At 46.9% G+C, this 23,915-nt stretch overlaps 1 protein-coding gene across 1 annotated transcript in view; it reads right to left on the reverse strand.

Moving 5' to 3' along the window:
• mtus2a (microtubule associated tumor suppressor candidate 2a) overlaps nucleotides 1-23,915 on the reverse strand; it is an 80,942-nt gene that overhangs the window by 18,641 nt on the left and 38,386 nt on the right. The window contains exons 4-5 of the mRNA XM_056285225.1: nucleotides 11,884-12,052; nucleotides 7,698-7,796 (exon numbers count right to left, since the gene is read on the reverse strand). Coding sequence (XP_056141200.1) covers nucleotides 7,698-7,796; nucleotides 11,884-12,052 — 268 coding nt within the window. The remainder of the gene's footprint in view (nucleotides 1-7,697; nucleotides 7,797-11,883; nucleotides 12,053-23,915) is intronic.

A 23,915-nucleotide genomic window follows, 5' to 3' on the forward strand; every position in this document is an offset into this window, starting at 1 on the left:
AGGAGTGGAAATGGAGGAGAGAGGAGTGGAAACGGAGGAGAGAGGAGCGGAAACGAAGGAGAGAGGGGTGGAAACGGAGAAGAGAGGAGAGGAAACGGAGAAGCGAGGAGTGGAAACAGAAGAGAGGAGTAGAAACAGAGGAGAGGAGTGGAAACGGAGGAGAGAGGAGTGGAAACAGAAGAGAGGAGTGGAAACGGAGGAGAGAGGAGTGGAAACAGAGGAGAGAGGAGCGGAAACAGAGAAGAGGAGTGGAAACGTATGAGAGAGGAGTGGAAACGGAGGAGAGAGGAGTGGAAATGGAGAAGAGAGGAGTGGAAACGGAGGGGAGAGGAGTGGAAATGGAGAAGAGAGGAGTGGAAACGGAGGGGAGAGGAGTGGAAATGGAGGGGAGAGGAGTGGAAATGGAGAAGAGAGGAGTGGAAACGTATGAGAGAGGAGTGGAAACGGAGGAGAGAGGAGTGGAAATGGAGAAGAGAGGAGTGGAAACGGAGGGGAGAGGAGAGGAGTGGAAATGGAGGGGAGAGGAGTGGAAACGGAGAAGAGAGGAGTGGAAATGGAGAGAGGAGTGGAAACAGAGGAGAGAGCAGAGGAAACGGAGAAGAGAGGAGTGGAAACAGAGAAGAGAGTGGAAACGGAGGAGAGAGGACCGGAAATGGAGAAGAGAGGAGTGGAAACGGAGGAGAGAGGACCGGAAATGGAGAAGAGAGGAGTGGAAACAGAGAAGAGAGGAGTGGAAACAGAGAAGAGAGGAGTGGAAACAGAGAAGAGAGGAGTGGAAACGGAAAAGAGAGGAGTGGAAACGGAGAAGGGAGGAGTGGAAAGAGAGAAGAGAGGAGTGGAAATGGAGAAGAGAGAAGTGGAGTGGAGAGGAGAGGAGTGGAAAGAGAGGAGAGAGGAGTGGAAACGGAGGAGAGAGGAGTGGAGTGGAGAGGAGAGGAGTGGAAAGAGAGGAGAGAGGAGTGGAAATGGAGGAGAGAGGAGTGGAGTGGAGTGGAGAGGAGAGGAGTGGAAAGAGAGGAGAGAGGAGTGGAAACGGAGGAGAGAGGAGTGGAGTGGAGAGGAGAGGAGAGAGGGATGCAGCAGTGAAGAAACGCTGATGGTGAGTGCAGGAATGGAGATAAAGCTGTAACAACGGTTTAGAGAGAAAAGCCCTATGGTTATATGAAAAAAATGAGACTGAAGAGCAGTAACACACACACACACACACACACACACACACACACACACACACACACACACACACACACTCATCCTTGTACATATTTTCCAACAGAAGTTTGAATATGTTAAATATTCCTTTTTTCAAGGAACAGCAGGATTCACCTTCCCTTCTTTGGCAAATGACTTTTGGAAGTCGTGTAAATGATCTCTCTCTCTCTCTCTCTCTCTCTCTCTCTCTCTCTCTCTCTCTCTCTCTCTCTCTCTCTCTCTCTCTCTCTCTCTCACACACACACACACACACACACACACACTCTGTACAGACACACACATGCACACAAACAGAAACTTACAGCGGGGCTGCTGAGCATGAGGGGAGCGTACGGATGACAGGAGAGGGGGAGGAGGTGACAGAGCTGCAGAGGTGTGGAGGGATAATGAGGGGGAGGGGGGTGATGTGGTGGGGAATGATAACAGAAGTTGCAGGCATGTGGGGGGGGGGGGGGAGCCAGAGTGAACCGAGAGACGGTCAGAGCCTGGGGGGGGGGGGGGGGTCTTGTCATGAGGTAGAGTCGAGGTTGTCCGGAGTCAACGCCGTGTTGGGACACCCGGCTACTTGCTGTCAACACCACACGTCTTCTTTTTTCATCACGGCGAGTCCTGAAATCCTGCTTTCCCTCACACAAGTAACGCAGATCTGATAACGGGTGACACAATTAGGTGACCATCTAATTGACATGTGTACACACATATATACTATATACGTATATATTTTTTTTGAGGGGGGGGGGTTTCCCCCTTTTCTCCCCAATTACCCCACTCTTCTGAGCCATCCCGGTTGCTGCTCCACCCCCTCCGCCAATCCGGGGAGGGCTCCAGACTACCACATGCCTCCTCCGCTTCCTTTTCACCTGACAGTGAGGAGTTTCGCCAGGGGAGCGTAGCGCGTGGGAGGATCACGCTATTCCCCCCCTCGTCCCCGAACAGGCTCCCCGACCGACCAGAGGAGGCGCTAGTGCAGCGACCAGGACACACACCCACATCCGGCTTCCCGCACGCAGACGCAGCTAATTGTGACTGTAGGGATGCCTGGCCAAGCCAGGGGTAACGCGGGGATTTGATCCAGCGATCCCCGTGTTGGTAGGCAACGGAATAGACCGCCACGCTACCCGGACGCTCCAACATATGTACACATATTAAAGCGGACGTGATGACAAGGTCATGAATCGTCCCTTCTCTGTCTCACTGGATTAAACGGACAGTGGCCTACTTAAACTAAATATCAAAAAGCAGTTATATAGACAATATACAGGAACACTGCATCTTCAACAGTACATTTGTCATAACAGTGAGCCAAGGCCTAAAAATGACAGTAAGTCCATGCCACTTTAGGCTATCTGGTGATTTTGAAGGCAGATTTTTGGATTTTCAGAGTGGAGGTGGGAGTAAATGAATCAATAATTAAATATTTTACCACCTGTGATGGCCTGGCAGCCTGTCCAGGGTGTCTCCCCAGCTGCCGCCCAATGACTGCTGGGATAGGCTCCAGTATCCCCGCGACCCTGAGAGCAGGATAAGCGGGTCAGCTAATGGATGGATGGGTGGATGGGAGGTGCCTTCAGATGGTGAGAAATCTGCTCTTCTCTCAGGTAGGGTGCAGAGCAGGGTGCACACACCTGGTGCAGAGGCTGAACGCAGTGCAGGAATAGGTAGTCAAAGCTAAGCTAGCTTTAGCATGGGATTTAGCCAAGTTCGTAAACTATATGGCTAGTCACAAACCTGGTAGCCCCATCTGACAGCTGACATTTTGGCCTGCACTACTTTTCCTGCCCAGATAGTAGTGTGCTTTCAATGTTGTGTTCCAGAGTTCAGGAAACTTTCTTCCATCATGTGTCACTTCTGGCTCCGTCACATACAGCTGTTATCTCATTGGTTGCCCTTTGAAAAGTCAGCAGCAACCGAGGTCAAAGTTGAAACAATTTGAAATTTTAGCACAGCGCTCAGTGGCAATTTTGAGCGGTGCGCCATGCCAAGGGTAGCGCTTCCGCCTAGTTGGGCACCAACCACGCTAAACATGTGTGAGCACCTTTAGGATAGAAAGGATCTTATTCCTGGTGACTTTTAATGAATGGAAGTGGTTTCTACTGTAGTGGGAGATCTTACCCAAGTCATGTCAAATTTGTTTGTATCGTCCTAAATCACAGTTAAGTTTCAGTGGGATTTTATAATCTTATTACTTAAACATTACATTCTTGGGAGTCTGGGTGGCATGGCAGTCTATTCCGTTACCTACCAACACAGGGATCGCCGGTTCGAATCCCCCGTGTTACCTCCAGCTTGGTCGGGCGCCCCTACAGCCTCAATTAGCTATGTCTACGGGTGGGAAGCAGGATGTGGGTATGTGTCTTGGTCGCTGCACTAGTGCCTCCTCTGGTTGGTCGGGGCGGGGAACTGGGGGGAATAGCGTGATCCTCCCATGCACTACGTCCCCCTGGGGAAACTCCTCACTGTCAGGTGAAAAGAAGCAGCTGGCGACTCCACATGTATTGGAGGAGGCATGTGGTAGTCTGCAGCCCTCCCCGGATCGGCAGAGGGGGTGGAGCAGCGGCCGGGACGGCTCGGAAGAGTGGCGTAATTGGCCAAGTACAACTGGGGAGAAAAAAATGGGGGGGGGCATAAAAAACATTACATTCTCTTGCACTGGTAATTAGGTAAATGACATCGTAGGGTGCCCCCCATTCGTAAGACCCTTGATTCAAATAATGATGTCAAACCCCACAGGAGCAAAAACCTTTTTAGGTAAAAAAAAAAAGAAAAAGGGAAAAACCTCTGGCAGAGCACCGGAGGGCTTGACTTCATTTTCAGATATTTTCATGTTTCAAGAAGACTTTCAAACAGGCGACACTGCATTTGAGATGAGTGATATTTTCTCACTGCATCGGAGGACTCTTGCTGCTTTTCATCTTTTTCTGGGAAAACAGAATTAAAGACTCAATGCTCAAATAAATCAGTTGTTAAAGGCACAGCCTGTAACCTGTTGACCATAAAATTCAACGTGCATTCGTATACATAATTGAAAAAAAAATAAGTTATTGACGGAAAATAAGATTTTTGGTGTCATTTTCAGTGTCATTGAAAATATAGGCCTGTTTTATTCCAATCTTCACAAAACACTACTGATGTAAACAAACCTTTTAAAGCACCAGAACACACGAAGTGTGGTTGCAGTCTTGTGTTAGTCCGCATATTAGGAGACTTGTCAACCAATTCTGGACAGATGGCTAGTTCCAATCCTGTGTTTCACATTTTCACAGCTGCAGAGGTCTCATTTGAATTGCAGAATTGTACCTGTAAGGTGGGCTTTTTGTACCGGGACCACCTGTGAATTTTGTTGTATAACTGTAAGAATCTGAGTTGAGACCCATTCTCAGGGGCTATGCTAGTGGATAAGCATCAACACAGACCAGATTGTGTGTGTGTGTGTGTGCGTGGGAAGACATATGGAGCGGCAAAGAGGAGGTGAGCTACAACACTGCAAGTTCCAGTAATAAGCAACAGCAGCAGGAAGGAGGTGCAGAGACAGAGATGTAGCCTGAAGCAATGTGTTTCCCATCTATAAGAGGAGACAAGGAAGGACCCTGCAGTTGTGACTCATCTGTAAACACTGTTCACCCGCCGGCTGGGAGCTAAATGAACACTGTTTTAGTCTCTTTGGAGCAACGGTCATATCGAAGCGAGGGAAAAAGCAAAGAGAAAAGTCCAGGATTTGGCTTCTGCAGAACACAAAGCACTTGTCGTGATGAAGTGCCGCAACCTGTGTTGAAGCCAGACATCACTGAAACACTTCGGCATCATTTTGAATTTTAGAGTGGGGCGGCATGGCTCAGGAGGTAAAGCCAGTAATTGGAGGGTTCCTGGTTCAATCCCCTGCTCCTTCAGAGAGCATGTCGAAGTGTCCTTGAGCAAGACACTGAACCCCCAACTGTTCCTGATGAGCAGCTTGGCACCTTGCAACAGCAGGCTCTGCCATCAGAGTAAGAATGTGAGGCATACATTGTGAAGTGCTTTGAGTGGTCGGTAGTCTAGAAAAGCGCTATATAAGTGCAGTCTATTTACAGACAAATTACTGGGTCACAGACTGAAGATAGGGAGCGGGGGGGGGGTCTTCCCTTTGTAGCTATGTTCAAGTAGACCATTAAAAGGGACTGCAACTGCAAAAAGCGATATATCCTGTGGCGAATCCAAAGGGTGGCAGCTGCCACCCCTGAAAAAACCTTGCCACCCTATTTATAGGCAATTAATATTAAAAAAAAATGGTGTTGAAAGTTCATAATATTTCTCCGTAGTTGGTGTAAACTTATTTAACTCACCAGGTTAGAATTCACTTTGCCCCCCTGAATAAAAAAAAAATGGCTGCACCCACCACCCGACCCGGGGAAACCTATCAATCATGTCACCGCTACTCCATCTCAGCTCAACCCTTGCATGTCTACTGACCCTCCGCAGTCTGCCGCTGGCACTAAGTGACAGGTAAGCTAACTTTTTTTTTTTTGGGTAAATGCCATTTTCCTGCTTGAATTCAAGTTCTGACTGGACTGAGTCATTCCTACAATACCCAGAATTCATTGACAATTCAGCAGTTGGAGCTCCATTTCATGACTCTCCTCCTCAGTTTACTCCACTTTTATGCAAGTATGACTGTAGAGTTACACTCTGCCAAAACATCATGAAACATGTCTTCATCCATCATGTCCTCTACTCTTACACCTCGGCCGGCCATCTTGGATTTCCCTTTTTTAAAATGACCATGATCAAAATGTATGCATCTGTAAACAAGCAGCTCGCTGTGTCTCGCCCCCTCCCGTGGGGGGCGTGGCTAAGAATCAGGAAGATGATGGTGACATCACCGGTGGGTAAATTTTTGACCTATCCAGAGCACCACTGACACAGAATAAGTAGACACAAATACTGCAGTCCTTTAGTGATTACTCTTCATCCGTTTGTTGATTACTATTCATCCACTATTACTGAGGACCGATAATATGGAGAGAAAGTTGAACAAGTTTCCCCTTAAAGCGATGTTTACCATAAGTGCTAGAAGAGGAAAACTCGGGTAAAGTGTAGTGTCATCAGCATAGGAGGAAAAACTGTAGCTCGTAGATACCGGAGACGACACAGTTTTGTCATGAGAGGTAAAAGCAGATGGCCGGGGCTGAGATCTGAGCACTGTTCCCATTACAAACCGATAGGAACGATTTGTCAGGCTGGAGTGAGAGCCACAATGAGGAAGAGGCAGATGAGGAAGAGACAGCAGAGTGGTCTGAGGCAGTATCGGATAGCTCACCTGATGAAATATGACTGACAGGTTGATGAAAGACAAAAATCAGCTTTGACGGTGACATGTTTTACTGGAACCAGGCCGCCCTCAGACAGACAGATGTCCTGCATGAGGGCATTTATTGCCACAGTCTGTACATTAAAAACAAGTATGCCTCCGTGCATATAAACATATAGACATCTGTACTATCACACATCCGCACAGGTACCACTACATACCTACCTACACACTCTGATTCTATACACGCTCTGTGTCTCCTGTTTTAATTTGTCAATGAATGAGCCTACGTCAAAGGAAAATGTCTATCAACGCTGCAAGATGGACAGTAAAGTTTTTGCGTTGTCAAGCTGAGTCCAGCAGCAGTCTCGTGTCCAAGATCTCCACAGTTGAAATGACGGAATGATCCTTTAATGCTGATGGCGGCTGCAGGAACTACGGGTGAAAGTCAGAGTTGCAGGGGGCAAGGGCACTAAGGAGAATTTGAGGGGAGTGATTTGGGGGGAGTTGTGGGTTGATGGAAGAAGGAGACGGGGGATGGAGGGCAGGATAATAGAGGGAGTGAGGAGGGGGGGTCGGGAAGGATCAAAGACAAACTACTGAAGCAGTGCATGTGCTTTAATATTTATGTGGGTTTTGTTTGTGTGTGTGTGTGTGTGTGTGAGAGAGAGAGAGAGAAAGAGTGGAAAAGTGTGTTTGTAGTTATGCTGTGTGTGTGTGTGTGTGTGTGTGAGAGAGAGTGGAAGAGTGTGTTTATAGTTATGCTGTGTGTGTGTGTGTGTTTGTGTGTGTGTGTGAGTGAGAGAGCGTGTTAGTTATGTTGTGTGTGTGCATGTGTGTGTGAGAGAGAGTGTGTTTGTTGTGTGTGTGTGTGCGTGTGAGAGAGAGAGAGTGAGACAGCGAGCGTGTTAGTTATGTTGTGTGTGTCAGAGTTTGTTGTGTGCATGTGTGTTTGAGTGAGTGAGTGAGTGAGTGAGCGAGAGTGTTAGTTATGTTGTGTGTGTATATGTGTGTGTGAGATAGTTTGTAGTTATGTTATATTGTGTATGTGTGTGTGTGTTTGTAAGAGAGATAGTTTGTAGTTATGTTATATTGTGTGTGTGTGTGTGTGTGTGTGTGTGTCAGAAAGCGTAAGAGTGAGTGAGAGACACACACAGAAGGAAAAAAGAGAGAAGTAGAAGGAGAGCGAGAGCAACAAACTCACCCGGAGACTGGGGTTTGGGGGGAACCACTGCCAGCCTCTTGGGGGAGGAGGGGAGAGAACGGGAGACCTCTGAGCCGCGCTGGATGTCCTTCCTCCCAACTGTCAATCAACACAGACAAAAACCCATCAACACAGACACAACCAATCAACACAGACACAACAACACAGACACAACCAATCAACACAGACACAACCAATCAACACAGACACAACCAATCACTGACATGAGCAGCGGTTGATGGACGTTTGGAAAAAGAGAACACAACGCACTCCGCAGTCTTCTACAACATCACATCTTTATTCACCATCCTCTCTCACACCCTGCTGTCAGCCATCGCCGCTGGCTGTCCTCTCTCTCTCTCTCTCTCTCTCTCTCTCTCTCTCTCTCTCTCTCTCCATCTTTTCCGTTTCTTCGTCAGTTTTTCCTCCCTCCTCTCATTGTTATTCCGTCTCTCTGCTACCTTCTCTCCTCCCGCTACCTCGCTCCTCCCTGCTGCGAAGCGTAACTACGTCTCGCGGGACGCCAGGTCAAACAGAAGCGGAGCACGCCACGCAAGCCGTGCAGACCCCCCTCCCTCCCCTCCCCCGGTGTGTGACATCATATCCTTAATTTGCACCGTACGCATGATACCCGCTGCAGGGAGTTGGAAATCATCGCTTTCTGCGCTCGCCCACTTCTTCTGCACCCACCGGGACATACTGGGATTGCTGTCGCAGAGCAGTTCAGCACGGGGGCGCTAAGGAGCCGGGCCGGGCTTGAAAAATGACAGATCTGAAACGAACATGCCGGGGTCTCAGCGTCGAGGATGGGGAAAACAAAGTGGAGGGGGAAAAAAACTGAGCTGAGAAGGAGAACAGGGTTTCTGGGGGCTAAGAGGAAGGGAAGGAAGGAAGGAAGGAAGGAAGGAAGGAAGGAAGGAAGGAAGGAAGGAAGGAAGGAAGGAAGACGGGTTGTTGGTTATGGAGGAAAGAAGAGACAGAGGCCTTGAAAAGAAGCTAATTAGACTGGTACTGAAAAAAAAAACCTCTGATCTCAAACAAATTCTGATAGAAACCCGGAGAGATACTGCAGTCCCACAAGAGACACCATGTGTGTGTGTGCGTGTGTGTGTGTTGTGTGTGTGTGTGCTGTGTACATATACTGTCAGATGAATACCATGGAGAAGACTCCTCTCATCAACTGATGCCACCCGAGCGCACACACGCGCGCGCACACACACACACACACACACACACACACACACACGAGCCTCCTCAGTATCCAGAGCTACTCTTCGTGTGCTCCCCTGAGACCGACTGCCAGATGCCCCATTTAGATACAACCAGCCAGCCAGACCCCCCCCCTCCCTTATTTCACTGGTTTCCTTCCTTTCCCCCGTTTCCACTGCTCCTCCTCTTCCTCCCCAGCTCCTAGTGGCTTTTCACGGTGACGCTCACATTTCCACAACCACGGCTCACTGACCTCTCTTCCCGGCCCCGTCTTCCGGGCTTTCATTCCATTTCCGATTCCCTGGGGGCGGAAACCGCTGTTCTGTACCCCCTCCGCCATGATGGTGGCAGAGACCTCACCTCTCCTCTCCTCACCTCACCTCACCTCACCTCACCTCACCTCACCTCCCTCTGAAGCAGCTAGGCTAGAAATCATCTGAAAAGTTGGCAAATGGCCTCTGTGTGCTACTGGGTGGGCAGTGTGCAAAAGTGTGCGTCTGAATGAATAGTGCACACGCATGTCTGTGTGTGTGTGTGTGTGTGTGTGTGTGTGTGTGTGTGTGTCAGCATTACCGGCATGAACGGTAGCATATGTGAGAGTCTTCGTCCTATAACTCGTTCATTAACAGTGATTCTGGTATTTTTTCATTAATAATTGACAGTCAGGTTCATCAATAATTTGACGGTTCATTAAAGAGTCCGTCCCGGTGTGTGTATAATGTCAGAGCCAGACACACACAGAAACACAGCTAGCTGATGATACTCTGCACACGTGGCTTGGAAAACAAAATGAAATCTCAAAATCACTGCAGACAAGCCCTCCAGGCTTAGCTCCTGATGTCTCCAGGGCTGCTCAGGACAGTGGTGCGTGGATTTTTAATGTTTTGCAGACGTTTGCATTGGAAAACTGTTCCTTCTTTAGGCAAGTTGGTCAACAGCTCTGGTGCCAGCTGAACAGCTAGATGGCCACTCTCTGCTAACAGATCAGTATTTGTGAAGAAGCTCTATTAAACAACAGCCCAAAAAAGTTGAATCAATTCGTGTGGACACAACGGTTATTGACAGATATGTTTCAACACTCATCTAAGTGACCTCTTCAGTCTCAACTGACTGCAGGTATCCCCACCCTTATAAACAATACAGTGGCATAACGACCCAAACCAACGATCAGTTTCATATGCAAATATGGGTGTGACCATTAACTGGAGTTACAAAGGCCATGTCTGCTATTCACAGAGGATTTGGGAATGTTTGCAATCACAGCGGCGTAGTGGTTAGTGCAGTCGCCTCACAGCAAGAAGGTCCTGGGTTCGAGCCCCGGGGTAGTCCAACCTTGGGGGGTCATCCCTGGTCTGTGTGGAGTTTGCATGTTCTCCCCGTGTCTGCGTGGGGTTCCTCCCACAGTCCAAAGACATGTAGGTCAGGTGAATCGGCCGTACTAATTTGTCCCTAGGTATGAATGTGTGTGTGTGTGTATATAGGTCAGCCCTGTGTGATGGCCTGACAGTCTGTCCAGGGTGTCTCCCCACCTGCCGCCCAATGACTGCTGGGATAGGCTCCAGCATCCCCATGACCAGAAGTGGAAAAACCCGGTCCAGAAAGTAAATACCCTAACCGTGTCTTTACTCCCTCCATGTATTAAACCAGCTGATTTGGGAAACTAGTCAGTGCAATCTGATGGTTTAGTACATGGGTGGAGTAAAGACACAGTTAGGGTTTTTACTTTCTACCTCTGCCCATGACCCTGAGAGCAGGATAAGCAGTTTGGATAATGGATGGATGGATGCAATCACAGCATTGTAAGATGGTGACAGATGTACTCTTGCCCCCCCCCCCCCCCCGGTCGTTCTGTCTTAACATAGATGGCCTCTTTGACTCCCCATTCAATGGCTACTGGCCTGTAGATGGTGTAGACTGCAGAGTCCTGGCCTGACGTGGTAGCTCTCCTGTGTTGTGACATCCTCTTGGCCAGCATCTGTTTGGTTTCCCCAATGTACAAGTCACGGCAATCCTCCTGGCACTTAACAGCGTACACTATATTACACTATTTGTGCCAGGGGACCCCATCCTTGGGGTGGACCAACTTCTCGTGCAGAGTGTTTTGGGGTTTGAAAGCAGCTGAGATGCGGTGTTTGAAAAATACTCATCGCAACTTTTCCGACACTCCCGCCACATACATGCTCAGGCAGCTGTTGTCCTACATGTGTCCAGATGAACTGATCCAACTTCTTTGATTTTCTTACCTGGATTACTGAGCATGCATAAAGACTTCTATAAACCAACCTTTCTCTTACTGGACACTGTTGTCAGAAGTGTTCATTTTCTGACTAAGTTTATAAGACAGAAGTAAGTAACCGCTGGTGGTTGATTCTTCCTAGAGTTGCCTGTTCATAAATGCAGGTAGTTTATGGTGTTAAGTGGTACTCACATTAAAAATGCAAAGGTTCAGCCTAAATGAAATAAAGCTTCAAGCTGTATTAGTGCTACTTCCTGCCAAAAGACACACGAAGATAAAATCTTGAATGAGCTTGATTTGTAAACCAGATTGTGCTTGTTCGCGAACAGTGACGAGTCCTGAGCTGTCTCGTGACTCCCAGGACAGTTTCCAGATAACATCTGAGTCAATGGCCCGGTCTCATTGCTTTACTTAGTTAAGTTTATTTTCACAGGGACTATGAAGGACAATCAACACTTCTGTTAATGTGCCAGTGCTAGCTATCCAGATTTCCTACTGTCATCTCTGGGTGCGATGTTACAGTGGCCGTAAAAGGGAATGAAAACATAAATAACAACAAGTCGATAACAGAGACAAACACATACACCAAAGACTATTACATCTTAAAAGAAAACATTGGTCATTACACATTAAAGATGATTTACTGACAGGCTCATCTCCATTAACAGACTCTATATTAGGGACTGCATTTGGACCTGCGTGGTCCTTAGTTTAAGGGTATTTTCAAGATCTTCCACTGACCTCCAGGTGAGTTCCTCTGCTGGGCGGGCAGGTAGCGTCTGGGCAGGGCCGGTGTGGAGGGGGGCTGCAGGCTGGTGCCACGGCCGGGCCCCCCCCTCTGCTGGTCCCCAGAAGAGGGGGCGGTGGTCACCCTGTGAAGGGGCGGGTCCTCGCTCACGCTCAGACCTGGAAAACAGGAAGCACAGAAAATTAGATAGACAATTCATCTGGACACTTCTTAATTTCATCATCATCATCATCACCAGTTCCGTAAGCTATGGAGATCGTGGGAGCACAGCTGATGCCTCAACAAGTCTCGGTTGAGTCATCATTGTGTTTCAGTAGGGGAGTACCTGGTGGTCCCTATCTCCTCTCCAGGTATGGATGGCCGTTGGTTCACAGAGGAACTCATCCGTCCTTTGACAGGGTTTTGTTTTTAGTCCTGCTGGGTGTCCACACACCCTCCTCACAACAACCCAAGGGTTGAAGTGGGGTGCCGGTTTAGTCACCGACGACCTGACGGTTGCAGTTTAACGTCGTACCCAGGACCACTTTTTAGTTTAGCACTTTGAAAAACAAAGCGTCTACTCTTCACTCTTAATACAGAGCTGGATAATGTAAAGTGCCTGGTTTGTTGAATATATTGACAACAACGACCACCTTACTGAGCCTTTGTGAAGGGAGACGCCTTTTTGAATTTCCTCTTTTCTCTATCCCTCACATGGACACGCACAGATTAAAATAAAGACAGATCATTGTTTATAAAGTCCTATGCTCAGTTGTGAGCTAACACTTCTTAATACAGTGCAGTGTGGAGTGTCTTACAGACACACAAAACACACACACGTGTGATGTAGCTCCTCTCCCCTCCAATCAATAAAGACACAACCAATCACAACAAATAGCTCAATCAGTATGTGTGAACAGCAGAGATAAACAATCCAATATACAAACCGCCAGTAAGTCCAGGACAAGATGGGGATTAAGCCGTGCTGTATTTTCCCTGACAGTTTCTCTACCTTCCCCATCCACTTGGGGAATTTTGATGAGATGTAAACCGAATAAAAGTGTGACGTGCGAACTGAGATGTCAATAGTTTGGCTTGAAATCGTCTGGCGTTTAGTGCTAGCTCCCCTCAGGCACTCCGCGGAGTGCAGGGATCCCCTACAGGAGGCCATGTTTGATAGGCTGAGAGTCAACAGAGCGTCTCCTCCATTGGAGGAGGTCCGGACTGTTTCTGTGAGCAGCGGGCGCCATGATCATGTGAAATTGGGTTAGCAGCTAGGAGACAATCCACCCCCCCAACCCAACACCCCATCACTCACCCCTCATTACCACGAGACAGGAAGAGCTCCTGGCAAACACACTCCCTCATTTGAATGGAGCTGCTGTCAGATATCTGTAGCCCAACCTCACTGCATTGTGCGTGTACACTACAGTCAGCTCACTACAAAGTGGTAGGATGCGAGACGTTATTATAATTATTTTCCAATATTTTTTCAGTTATTAATGATCAGAAAACACCAGAATCGAAGCACAGAGCGTAGCGGTCTATTTCGTTGGGATCGCCAGTTCGAATCCCCGTGTTACCTCCGGCTTGGTCGGGCGTCCCTACAGACACAATTGGCCGTGTCTGCGGGTGGGAAGCCGGATGTGGGTATGTGTCCTGGTCCCTGCACTAGCGCCTCATCTGGTCGGTCGGTGTGCCTGTTGGGGGGGGGGGGACTGGGGGGAATAGCGTGATCCACCCATGTGCTACGTCCCCCTGGCGAAACTCCTCACTGTCAGGTGAAAAGAAGTGGCTGGTGACTCCACATGTATTGGAGGAGACATGTGGTAGTCTGCAGCTCTCCCCGGATTGGCAGAGGAGATGGAGCAGCAACCGGGACGGCTCGGAAGAGTGGGGTAACTGCCAGATACAATTGGGGAGAAACAAAACCCCAGAATCATTGTTAATGAATGAGTGACAGGATGAAGACTCTCCCATATGACACAGTTCATACTGGTCTTCTGATGATTTATGCCACCTTGTCGTAAAATGCTATCGTAGCACAAGTCTAACCCAGACCTCTCCTAACCATGTGCACAACTGCAAAGCAGCAAATCTTGGTAGGTAGCACATATCAATAGAACACCAACAATGCTGACTCTCTCTCGCTCTCTCTCCATCTCTCTCTCTTTCTCGCTCTCCATCTCTCTTTCTCTCTCCGTCTCTCACTCTCTTTCTCTCTCCGTCTCTCTTTCTCTCTGTCTCTCTCTCTTTGCGTCTCTCTCCGTCTCTCTGTCTCTCTCTCTTCAGGAAATGACCTGGTGGACACCTGTTCCGTCACATCATTCAATATCAATTAAATTTTCAACATCAGTTTATGATTCAGTGTAGTGTGAGCCTGTGGTCTGTCATGCGGTGCAGTGTTGTTGTTGACTTGGGGCTGGAAATGAGAGGAGTGGGAGGACTATGGTGGAGATGGAGAGAGAGAGCGAAAACAGTGGCGAGAGAAAACAGTGGAGAGAGAGAAAGAGCGAGGCATTGTCAGGATGTGGTCCATCCTGAAATACACTGCTATTCTGCTTCAAACAATAAAGACAGATTGGTTCATAATAAGTCTCAAAACAATGAATAAAATGAACAAAAAACAAAACAAATGAAACAAAAAACCCCTCAGTGACGGTAAGACGCCAGTGTTAATTATGACACACTTTAGCATATTCAAGTAAGAAAATACTTGAAACTGACAGTAAAGTAAGATATTTCAACCAGGAAAGATTTATTGAAACGACGTAAACATCTTTAACTCGTAATAACCTTACATGGTAAGTTCTTGATAAGTAAATGATTTTTGACTCAATAATCACGTATTAATTAATTAATATTTAATAAACGATAGTTAATAAATTAATAATAATAATATTGTATTTTATCATCAGTCGTATTATTAATATTCTTATTAATATATTATGATCAGTTATTAATTAATTAATTAATAATCATCAATAATACTGACGATGAGAGATATTTCTGTGGCCCCTGTTTAAGGCTGTGGAATGAAAATTCCCAACTGCTCCAATTTGGATGGCAGTGAAAACACATATCACCGGGCTTTACACACGGTAAGCTAAAGACATGTGTGTATGTGTATTCCTATGCATATATGTGTGATATGTCTTGAATATGAGATATATTTCCAAACCATGTGGCTACACAAGCATCTGAGCAGCCCACTGGTGGTAACAGAGGCCCGCTAGCAGCTGATTGGTGGAGCGATTTACTGCAGTTCACCCTCGTTAACCAGTCAAGGGTGCACGGGTGTGTGGGTCCAGATATGATCCTGAATACAACATTAACCTGCCGCTGTCTGTCGGCACACTGACAACTACAGTCGCACTGCTCAACGTTACCCATTTAAAAACCCAATTTAAATTATCTCTGGTCCTTTGAATTGAAAGGTGGAAATAATGCTTCACTCCATGGTCTGTCAAAGCCAATAAAATCTCTGTCTGTCTGTCTCTCTGCATGTCTGACTGTCTCTCTGTATGTATGCCTGTCTGTCTGTCTGCATGTCTCTCTGAATGCCTGTCTGTCTGTCTCTCTGCATCTGTCTGTCTTTCTGACAGCTTGTCTGCATGTCTGTCTGTCTTTCTGTCTGACTCTGCATGTCTGTATGTCTATCATTCTGTCTGTGTCTGTCTTACTCTGCATGTCTGTCTGTCTGTCTGTCTGTCTGTCTGTCTGTCTGTCTGTCTGTCTGTCTGTCTGTCAGACTGTCTGTCTCTCTGCATGTCTGACTGTCTCTCTGCATGTCTGTCTGTCTGTTTTTCTGCATGTGTCTGACTGTCTCTCTGCATATATGCCTGTCTGTCTCTTTGCATGTCTGTCTGTCCGTCTGTCTGCCTGTCTCTGCCTGTCTCTCTGCATGTCTGACTGTCTGTCTGACGGTCTCTCTGTATATTTGTCTGTCTGTCTTTCTGCATGTCTGTCTGTCCGTCTGTCTGACTGTCTCTGCATGCTTGTCTGCCTGTCTCTCTGCATGTCTGACTGTCTCTCTGCATATTTGTCTGTCTGTCTCTCTGCATGTGTCTGTCTGTCTCTCTGCATGTCTGTCTGACTGTCTCTTTGCATGTCTGTCTGTCTGTCTGACTGTCTCTCTGTATATTTGTCTGTCTGTCTTTCTGCATGTCTGTCTGTCCATCTGTCTGCATATCTGTCGGTCTGTCTGTCTGTCTGCATGTTTGTCTGTCTTCTGGATTTCAGCATTTCCACAGCCTCAAGTGGAAACCTCTGATCTGATCTTGGTCTCACCACCTGAGACCAGCGGTTGGGCCAGTACACATCAGGTCCATGTACATGTACAGCAGTGTGTTTGTAAATTCCTGATGCGGAGAGCAGGGAGGAACAGAAGGAGGGGTGAGAGGAGGTGGCTGGGGAAATATCAGACCGGCAGAGGAAGGGATTCAGAGGATGATGAAAGTGGGCTGTGGTTAAGGGGTTTCGAGGAGGAGGGAAAAAAAAAGAAAAAAGGTGAAGCCAAGATGATGCGCTTCACCAATTGGTGGAGATCCAGCTCATGATAGAGAGAGAGAGAGAGAGAGCGGAGGGTGAGGATGACAGGAAGGAAAGAAAGAGAAGATAGCCGGTATGGGCAGGGCTGGGTAATAATTCAATATTATTGTGTCTGGACCAAATCTGGATATTGTCAAGTCAAGTCTATTCGTATCGCCCAAAATCACAAGGTCGTCCCGAAGGGCTTTTTGTCATATTGTGATAAAGAATTTTGTAGTCTAAACTGAGGATAATGAAAATCTGTTGCCTAATATTTCTCACAAAATGAGGTCTGAGTGTGTTTTGCACTGCAGATATCCCGCAGAGGGAAGTGCGTTGGAGAACTAGTTTGGGTTTGATGTTACACTTGACATGACCAGACAGTTTAACGTGATGAACCTCATTTGCATTCTTAAACATGATATTTCTGCATACTATGTAAGCAGATATTGTGATGTGTGTTAATATTGTGTAACATTCCCTATGATTATTGTGGTGATAATATTTTCTGTATCACCCGGCGCTGCTGTGTGTGGGGTAATCTGTTGGGGAGGAAGCGGTCCAGGAGGAGGTAAATACTGCAGAGCAGCGCAGTAGGTAGTTAAATCCACAGACATGTGAAATATCCAGTTAGATTCATCAAAGCAGTGTTAAAAAAAAACCCACAAGGCCAAAAGAAGTCCACTTTCCGGTTTTACTGGGACGGCGAGAAAACACCAAAAACACTGCGGTTTCCTACCATGAAAAGGAAGTGACGGATAAAACACCACCACCAACAACAGCAACAACAACAACAACACCACCACCATCAACACCAACAACCATCAACACCACCAACAACCATCAACAACAACAACACCATCAACACCACCAACAACAACACCACCACCAACACCACCATCACCACCTCCAACAAAAACAACAACACCACCATCAACACCACCACCACCAACAACACCAACAACAAAAACACCAACACCACCAACAACAGCAACAACCACCACCACCACCAACAACAAAAACACCAACAGCAACAACCACCACCACCATCAACAACAAACAACAACAACCAACAACAACAATGCCAACAACCACCATCAACAAACAACATCAACAACCACCATCAACAGCAACAACAACAGAACATCAAATAACTCTGGTCATCATCCACGGTGTGTATTTGGAGGTGTGTTTCAGGGAGGGTGTTGAGGTCGACCTGACAACACCAGCACAAGTCTGGCTTGGTGGTGGGTGAACTCCGTTTAGAGTTTTACATTCAATAGACGTCTCTGGTCTAATGTAAACCAGTAGGTCCAAGTAGAAGAAACCTCCTCCTGCTGCTGAGACGTTAACTTGTTTGCATGCTGCCGTCTGCTGAATCAGCACACTGACCATGTGGGAAGACACTTCTTACCGCCAAAAAGGAATTTATCACCTCATATCTCACCATGCAAACTATCACCTCATTTCTCACCATGCAAACTATCACCTCATTTCTCACCATGCAAACTTCAAGATATAATAATGCTGGTTTCAAGGAAGTTTACTTGTATTGTGCTTGTAAGACTTGGTTAAAATGAATTTTCACTGAAGGGGAAAAAGAAAGTTGACTTGAGATGATCTTCCTTTTGTAGAATAAACATGTCTTGAAACAAGAACTGTGATCTGCAGGTGGGGTTTGAACATTTTACATGCATATCTTGAAATAAGCAAAATAAAATACCTTGATGAGCTTGTGCGCACACACACGCATGCACACTCACACATGTCCGTATGATGCAAAAATAGCTCCTCAAAAACCTTAGTAAAGGAGCTGTTACTTGAATTTAATATCTGCTATGAAAAGAGAAAAATTAATTAAATGAATCAATGATTCAAATAATCAATCAATCAATCAATCAAACACATTGGCTTCCTCTCTACACTGCAACCTACTTTTTTTTTTGGATCCCCCCCTCCATTTTTTTCTCCAATTCTATCCGGCCAATTACCCCACTCTTCCGAGCCGTTCCGGTCGCTGCTCCACCCCCTCTGTCGATCCGGGGAGGGCTGCAGACTACCACATGCCTCCTCCGATACATGTGGAGTCGCCGGCCGCTTCTCTTCACCTGACAGTGAGGAGTTTCGCCAGGGGGATGTAGCGCGTGGGAGGTTCACGCTATTCCTCCCAGTTCCCCCTCCCAACCGAACCGGGCACCCCGACCGACCAGAGGAGGCGCTAGTGCAGCGACCAGGACACACATCCCACATCCAGCTTCCGACCCGCGGACACGGCCAATTTTGTCTGTAGGGGCTCCCAACCAACCCGGCGGTAACACAGGGATTCGAACCAGCGATCCCCGTGTTGGTGGGCAATGGAATAGCCCACTATGCTACCTGGACGCCCAACTGTAACCTACTTTAACAAGTAATTTCATACCATACCTGGTTCTGAAATTTTATTTTTCATAATATAAAAGTGAAAAAAATCTGCCAACAGCGAGAGAGAGAATCGAGAAAAATGTCAAATCAGGTGATATTTTTTTTCTGGTTCTGGTTGGTGTGATCAGTCTTGTCTTGATCTTCACAGTTTCTGGATGTGAATTAGTTCTGGAAAAAAAACTGTTGCAACGAGCGAAACTGAATTTGAAATAAATTATATGATTACACCCAAGTGGCACAACTGTTTTTTTCATGCAATAAAAAAATGTTTTAGCCGTAAACCATATTTTGCACAACAGACATATTGGCTCTTATTAAGATCTAACCCTCGTTCTGCTCCTCTAATTAGACTGTGATGTGCAATAACAAAAGACTGTCTGTATATTTTAGCCCGAGGACTGTGATTTGCCAGCCCCATCGATTTATTCTTCTTATTATTCATTGTTTCCTGAGACTGTCAGTCCTTTGAGGTCTGTTATTAATGACCACCACTCTTCTGTCTACAGAATACTGCCCCAAGTCACTGACCTTCCCACCCCCACCCCCACCCCCAACCTCTCAGACCTCAACGAAATGTCAAGTCAAACAAGGTAAAAGCACAATGACGACAACAAAAACAGAGACAAAACCAAGCATTAAACGGCCATGATGGACAAAGGAGTTTAGGTCAAGTCTTGGACTGATGGAGTGTGCATTGTATGCTGCACAAAAATGAACCGTGCAAAGCACCCGTTCCTCTACCTATTCCCATCTAGTTGCAGGTACGGGTTGATAGCCTGGAAAAACCTCGCTTTGGCAGCAGCTTTATCTCTCCTGCCATAGCAACTGTAAACAAAATACCTCGCTGAATATTTTTGTCCATATCTGTGTACCCATGTCCCCCACGTCCCACTGAATATCAAATATCCATCCATCCGTTATCCAAACTGCTTATCCTGCTCTCAGGGTTGCGGGGATGCTGGAGCCTATACCAGCAGTCACTGGGCGGCTGGCGGGGAGACACCCTGGACAGGCCGCCACATATATTTGCAGTATGTAGTTGTACCAGTGCCCATGTGTAAGTGCATGGATATGCTGTATGAGTGTATGTAAACATGTATGGAAATAAACTTGTATTCAGTGTACAGGTTATGGCAACAAATTTTCTCAAGAAGCCATAATGGCACGTTCGCCTCTCCTTTTCGACTGTTAGTGAGTCTCGTGTCTCATTTAGTGTGCACTCAAGCAAAACTCATAAATTACTTTTAAGGAAAAAAAAATGAAAGCACAGAAGGTAAAGTAACTGCTCTTACATAGACGTCGTAGAAGTAACAGCAGAGCAGTCTCTTCCACCTGCTGCAACCACACACACAGGAGGAAACCAGACTTTCATTTGCCTTCCAGGTTGAAAATAGTTTTTTTTTTGGGGGGGGGGGCCCTTCAGAAGCGCAAGCTGACTCGCACAGTTCACCTGAAAGAGTCGGCCCTAAGAGCTGACTCATCAGTGGCACAACACAATGAGTCAGGGGAGAAGAAACATCTGCTGATGCACAATCCTCCCACCTGCACACGCCTGACCTGGAAGACTGTGCACAACAACATCCTCTTGCATACGACAGCAGAACAAGTCTAAAATAAGTGGTAAAGAGGTAAAAATGGGAGGCTTCATAGAATTACTGAGGCAGCCCTGTCCCATTTACCACTGAAGACCTCCTCCCATAGCCGAGTGGACTAACACAGACCTGGTCTGATGAGCAATTCTTATACACGCACTTTTGTTTTGTCCCTCAGATTGAATTTAAACCCTCACATTCCATTATTCATTTCTCATTTTTGTGTTAAGTTGTTTTGATTTCTGGCTATTGCATTCATACTGCGTTGCGCACATTGATTTTCGTCCTTCTGCTCGACTGGATAAATTTTTAATCCTGTAATTAAAATTGCCTTCCACTGACTGATTCCTCTCCTCCTGAGCGGGTAGCTCTCCGCATGGAGGCTCTTGTTTCTCCTAAAAGAGGTAAAATGATCAGGCACCCTGTATCAGTAAATCAGGTCCAGTAGATGAAAGCTCCTACTCATTATTCTGGACTCGTAAATTAAAGATATAATGCTGCAAAACATAAAAAGTGGCCTCTAAGCAAATGAGCCCATTTGGTCATAGACCTCAAGTAAATTTCATGTCCAAGCTAGAGGAGTGTGCTCAGTGGCACACAGATCTCTGCCAGGCATATCTCCTCTTCTCCGGTGTTTGAACTTGGCAACAAACCACCCCTTTTTTCGCCCGCCGGGAGAAGGGAATTACATGCACACGGACAGAAAAAACAGTGTTTTTCCTGCCATTATAAGACTTGTGCGCAGTGCCCAAGTCGATTGAATAGGAAATATGGAGAAAAAAAGTTGTTAATATGCAGCGCTCAAGCTAAAAAAGGAGAAAAAATATATTTAGTCCGAGAGCCCTGACTTGACAACACTATAGCACTTTGCTGTGATGTGTGTTAAATGTGTGTTTGATGTGTGTTACATGTGTGTTTGATGTGTGTTTGATGTGTGTTACATGTGTGTTAAATGTGTGTTTGATGTGTGTTAATGTGTTTGATGTGTGTGTTATATGTGTGTTTGATGTGTGTTACATTTGTGTTTGATGTGTGTTACATGTTTGTTTGAGCTGAGTGGGAACAGAGGAGAGGCTGTGTGGTAGGACATCTTTTACAATCACAGACAGAGGAAAGCTTCCCTGTCTGGAAAACGTATGAGCCTGCGTCGCCTCTCGCCATCCTATGAATACCGGATACGCTTCCCTGAAATGGGAATATTTCAAACGAAAAGAGGATTCACGATGATGCTGCATTTGCAGCCTTTTTACCGTGCGATAAGTTTTGACTTGATTTTCCCCCTAATGTTAGTGGTAGCTAACAGAGGGAGCTCCACCCTGGTTTCACCCAGCAATAAAAGATGGTTTTGCAGTCACCATGAACTACCTTAGAGGCGGCTGTTTCACATTATACCTCTGAATATCCCCGGAGAAGAAAACACATGTTTATGCCTTAAAAAAGGATTCTAGCAAAACCAGTTAGAGAGAAGCTGCTGTTGACGGGTGTCACCTCATCCTGAGTTCTCCACACAGGTCGGGGGGGGGTTGCGGGGGAAAGCAATGGGATGTGGCCTGTTAGCGGCCAAAATAATTCTCTTTAGCTTCAGATCATCATTTAGAATATCTCATTCTCTCTGCAGGTGGGTAAGACAGTGTATGTTGAAGGTGAGAGTTGGTCCAAGGTTTTGTATGGAGCCAAGGAGCCAAGGAGACACCGAGAGAGAGAGAGAGAGAGAGAGAGAGAGAGAGAGAGAGAGAGAGAGAGAGAGAGAGAGCACAAATCCAACAGTTCAAAGTCTTTCGCTTTGAAACTTGACTGTGCACTAAGAATCACTGCTTTGCGACACTGTATTTAGCATAATGTGCTGCAGACGGCGGCGCAGTGGTTAGCGCGGTCGCCTCACAGCAAGAAGGTCCTGGGTTCGAGCCCCGGGGTAGTCCAACCTTGGGGGTCGTCCTGTGTGGAGTTTGCATGTTCTCCCCATGTCTGTGTGGGTTTCCTTCGGGGGCTCCGGTTTCCTTCCACAGTCCAAAGACATGTAGGTCTGGTGAATCGGCCATACTAAATTGTCCCTCGTTGTGAATGTGTGTGGGTATGTGTGTGTGGGCCCTGTGTGATGGCCTGGCGGCATGTCCAGGGTGTCTCTCTGCTTGCCACCCAGTGACTTTTGGGCTAGGCTCCAGCATCCCCACGACCCTGAGAGCAGGATAAGAGGTTGGGATAATGGATGGATGGCTGTGCTGGAGACCAGAGTGGAGAAAATCCGTTGGTTGTTAAACACCACAGCAGTTCAGAAAACTTCACAAGAGCTGACATGTCGTGAACATTTTGCATGGATGTGACCTAATGCGTCTTCCTCTGGCAACATGAGGCGGTCTGCACGTGTGGATCAGAGGTCGCGAATTTAATGCAGACACAGACGCACACCCACATGGTGCGTCCTTCCCTATATACACAGGGGATGACAGGTAGAAAATGAGAACCAGTTCTTTATGCATTTCAAAGTCAAGGTTGAAGCTGCAGGAAAAGCAGAAAGTAAGAGCCGGGGCTAGACTGTGACAGCAAAAAATAGCGAGGGACAGATTAGATGACAATGCAGAAGCTAACGACGGCAGCCACAAAGTTCTTCTGTCATCTGTCAGAACCTCAATGGTCAGGAGATTAAAGGGAAAAATCACGATAACCTCTGTATATATATTGTTTTGTACAAATAGACATGATATTGAGCAGTCTTCTTTTTTTGGGGGGGGATTTTTTTCTCTCACTTTTTCTCCCCAATTGTATCTGGCCAATTACCCCACTCTTCCGAGCTGTCCCGGTCACTGCTCCACCCCCTCTGCCAATCAGGGGAGGGCTGCGGACTACCACATGCCTCCGTTGATACATGTGGCGTTGCCAGCCGCCTCATTTCACCTGACAGTGAGGAGTTTCGCCAGGGGGACATAGCGCGTGGGAGGATCACCCCCCCCCCCCCCAGTTCCTCCTCCCCCCTCAACAGTCGCCCCGGCTGACCAGAGGAGGCGCTAGTGCAGCGACCGGGACACATACCCACATCCGGCCCTCCACCCACAGACACGGCCAATTGTGTCTGTAGGGACGCCCGACCAAGGCGGCGGTAACACGGGGATTCGAACCGGAGATCCCCGTGTTGGTAGGCACCTTCCTGGTTTGCGGATAGGCTGCATTGTGTGATAAAATGTGAATAACAGAACTACATCATACAGCTGCATGTAGTGCTGCTGTTCTTATTTTGGCATACCATGCAGGATTTTCTCTTTTCACAGTCACATCACCTGTGGAAACAACTTTGGCTGCTTTTCAGACACTCATATTATGGCTGCTTTCTGGGTATCATCCCTACAACGTCTATTATAATGTTGAAAATTGTGATTGTGTCCCTTTAAAGTCACACTTCAACCAAAATAACATGTGATGTGTTTTTCCTCCTCCAGTCCAGTGGGGACCAAACCTCTAGCCCAGTTGAACAACACAAAGAGGATGGTCTTACTCCATCTATAATGAAT

This window comes from Lampris incognitus, chromosome 8, assembly GCF_029633865.1.
Source record: "Lampris incognitus isolate fLamInc1 chromosome 8, fLamInc1.hap2, whole genome shotgun sequence".
In the NCBI taxonomy this organism is placed as follows: Eukaryota; Metazoa; Chordata; class Actinopteri; order Lampriformes; family Lampridae; genus Lampris; species Lampris incognitus.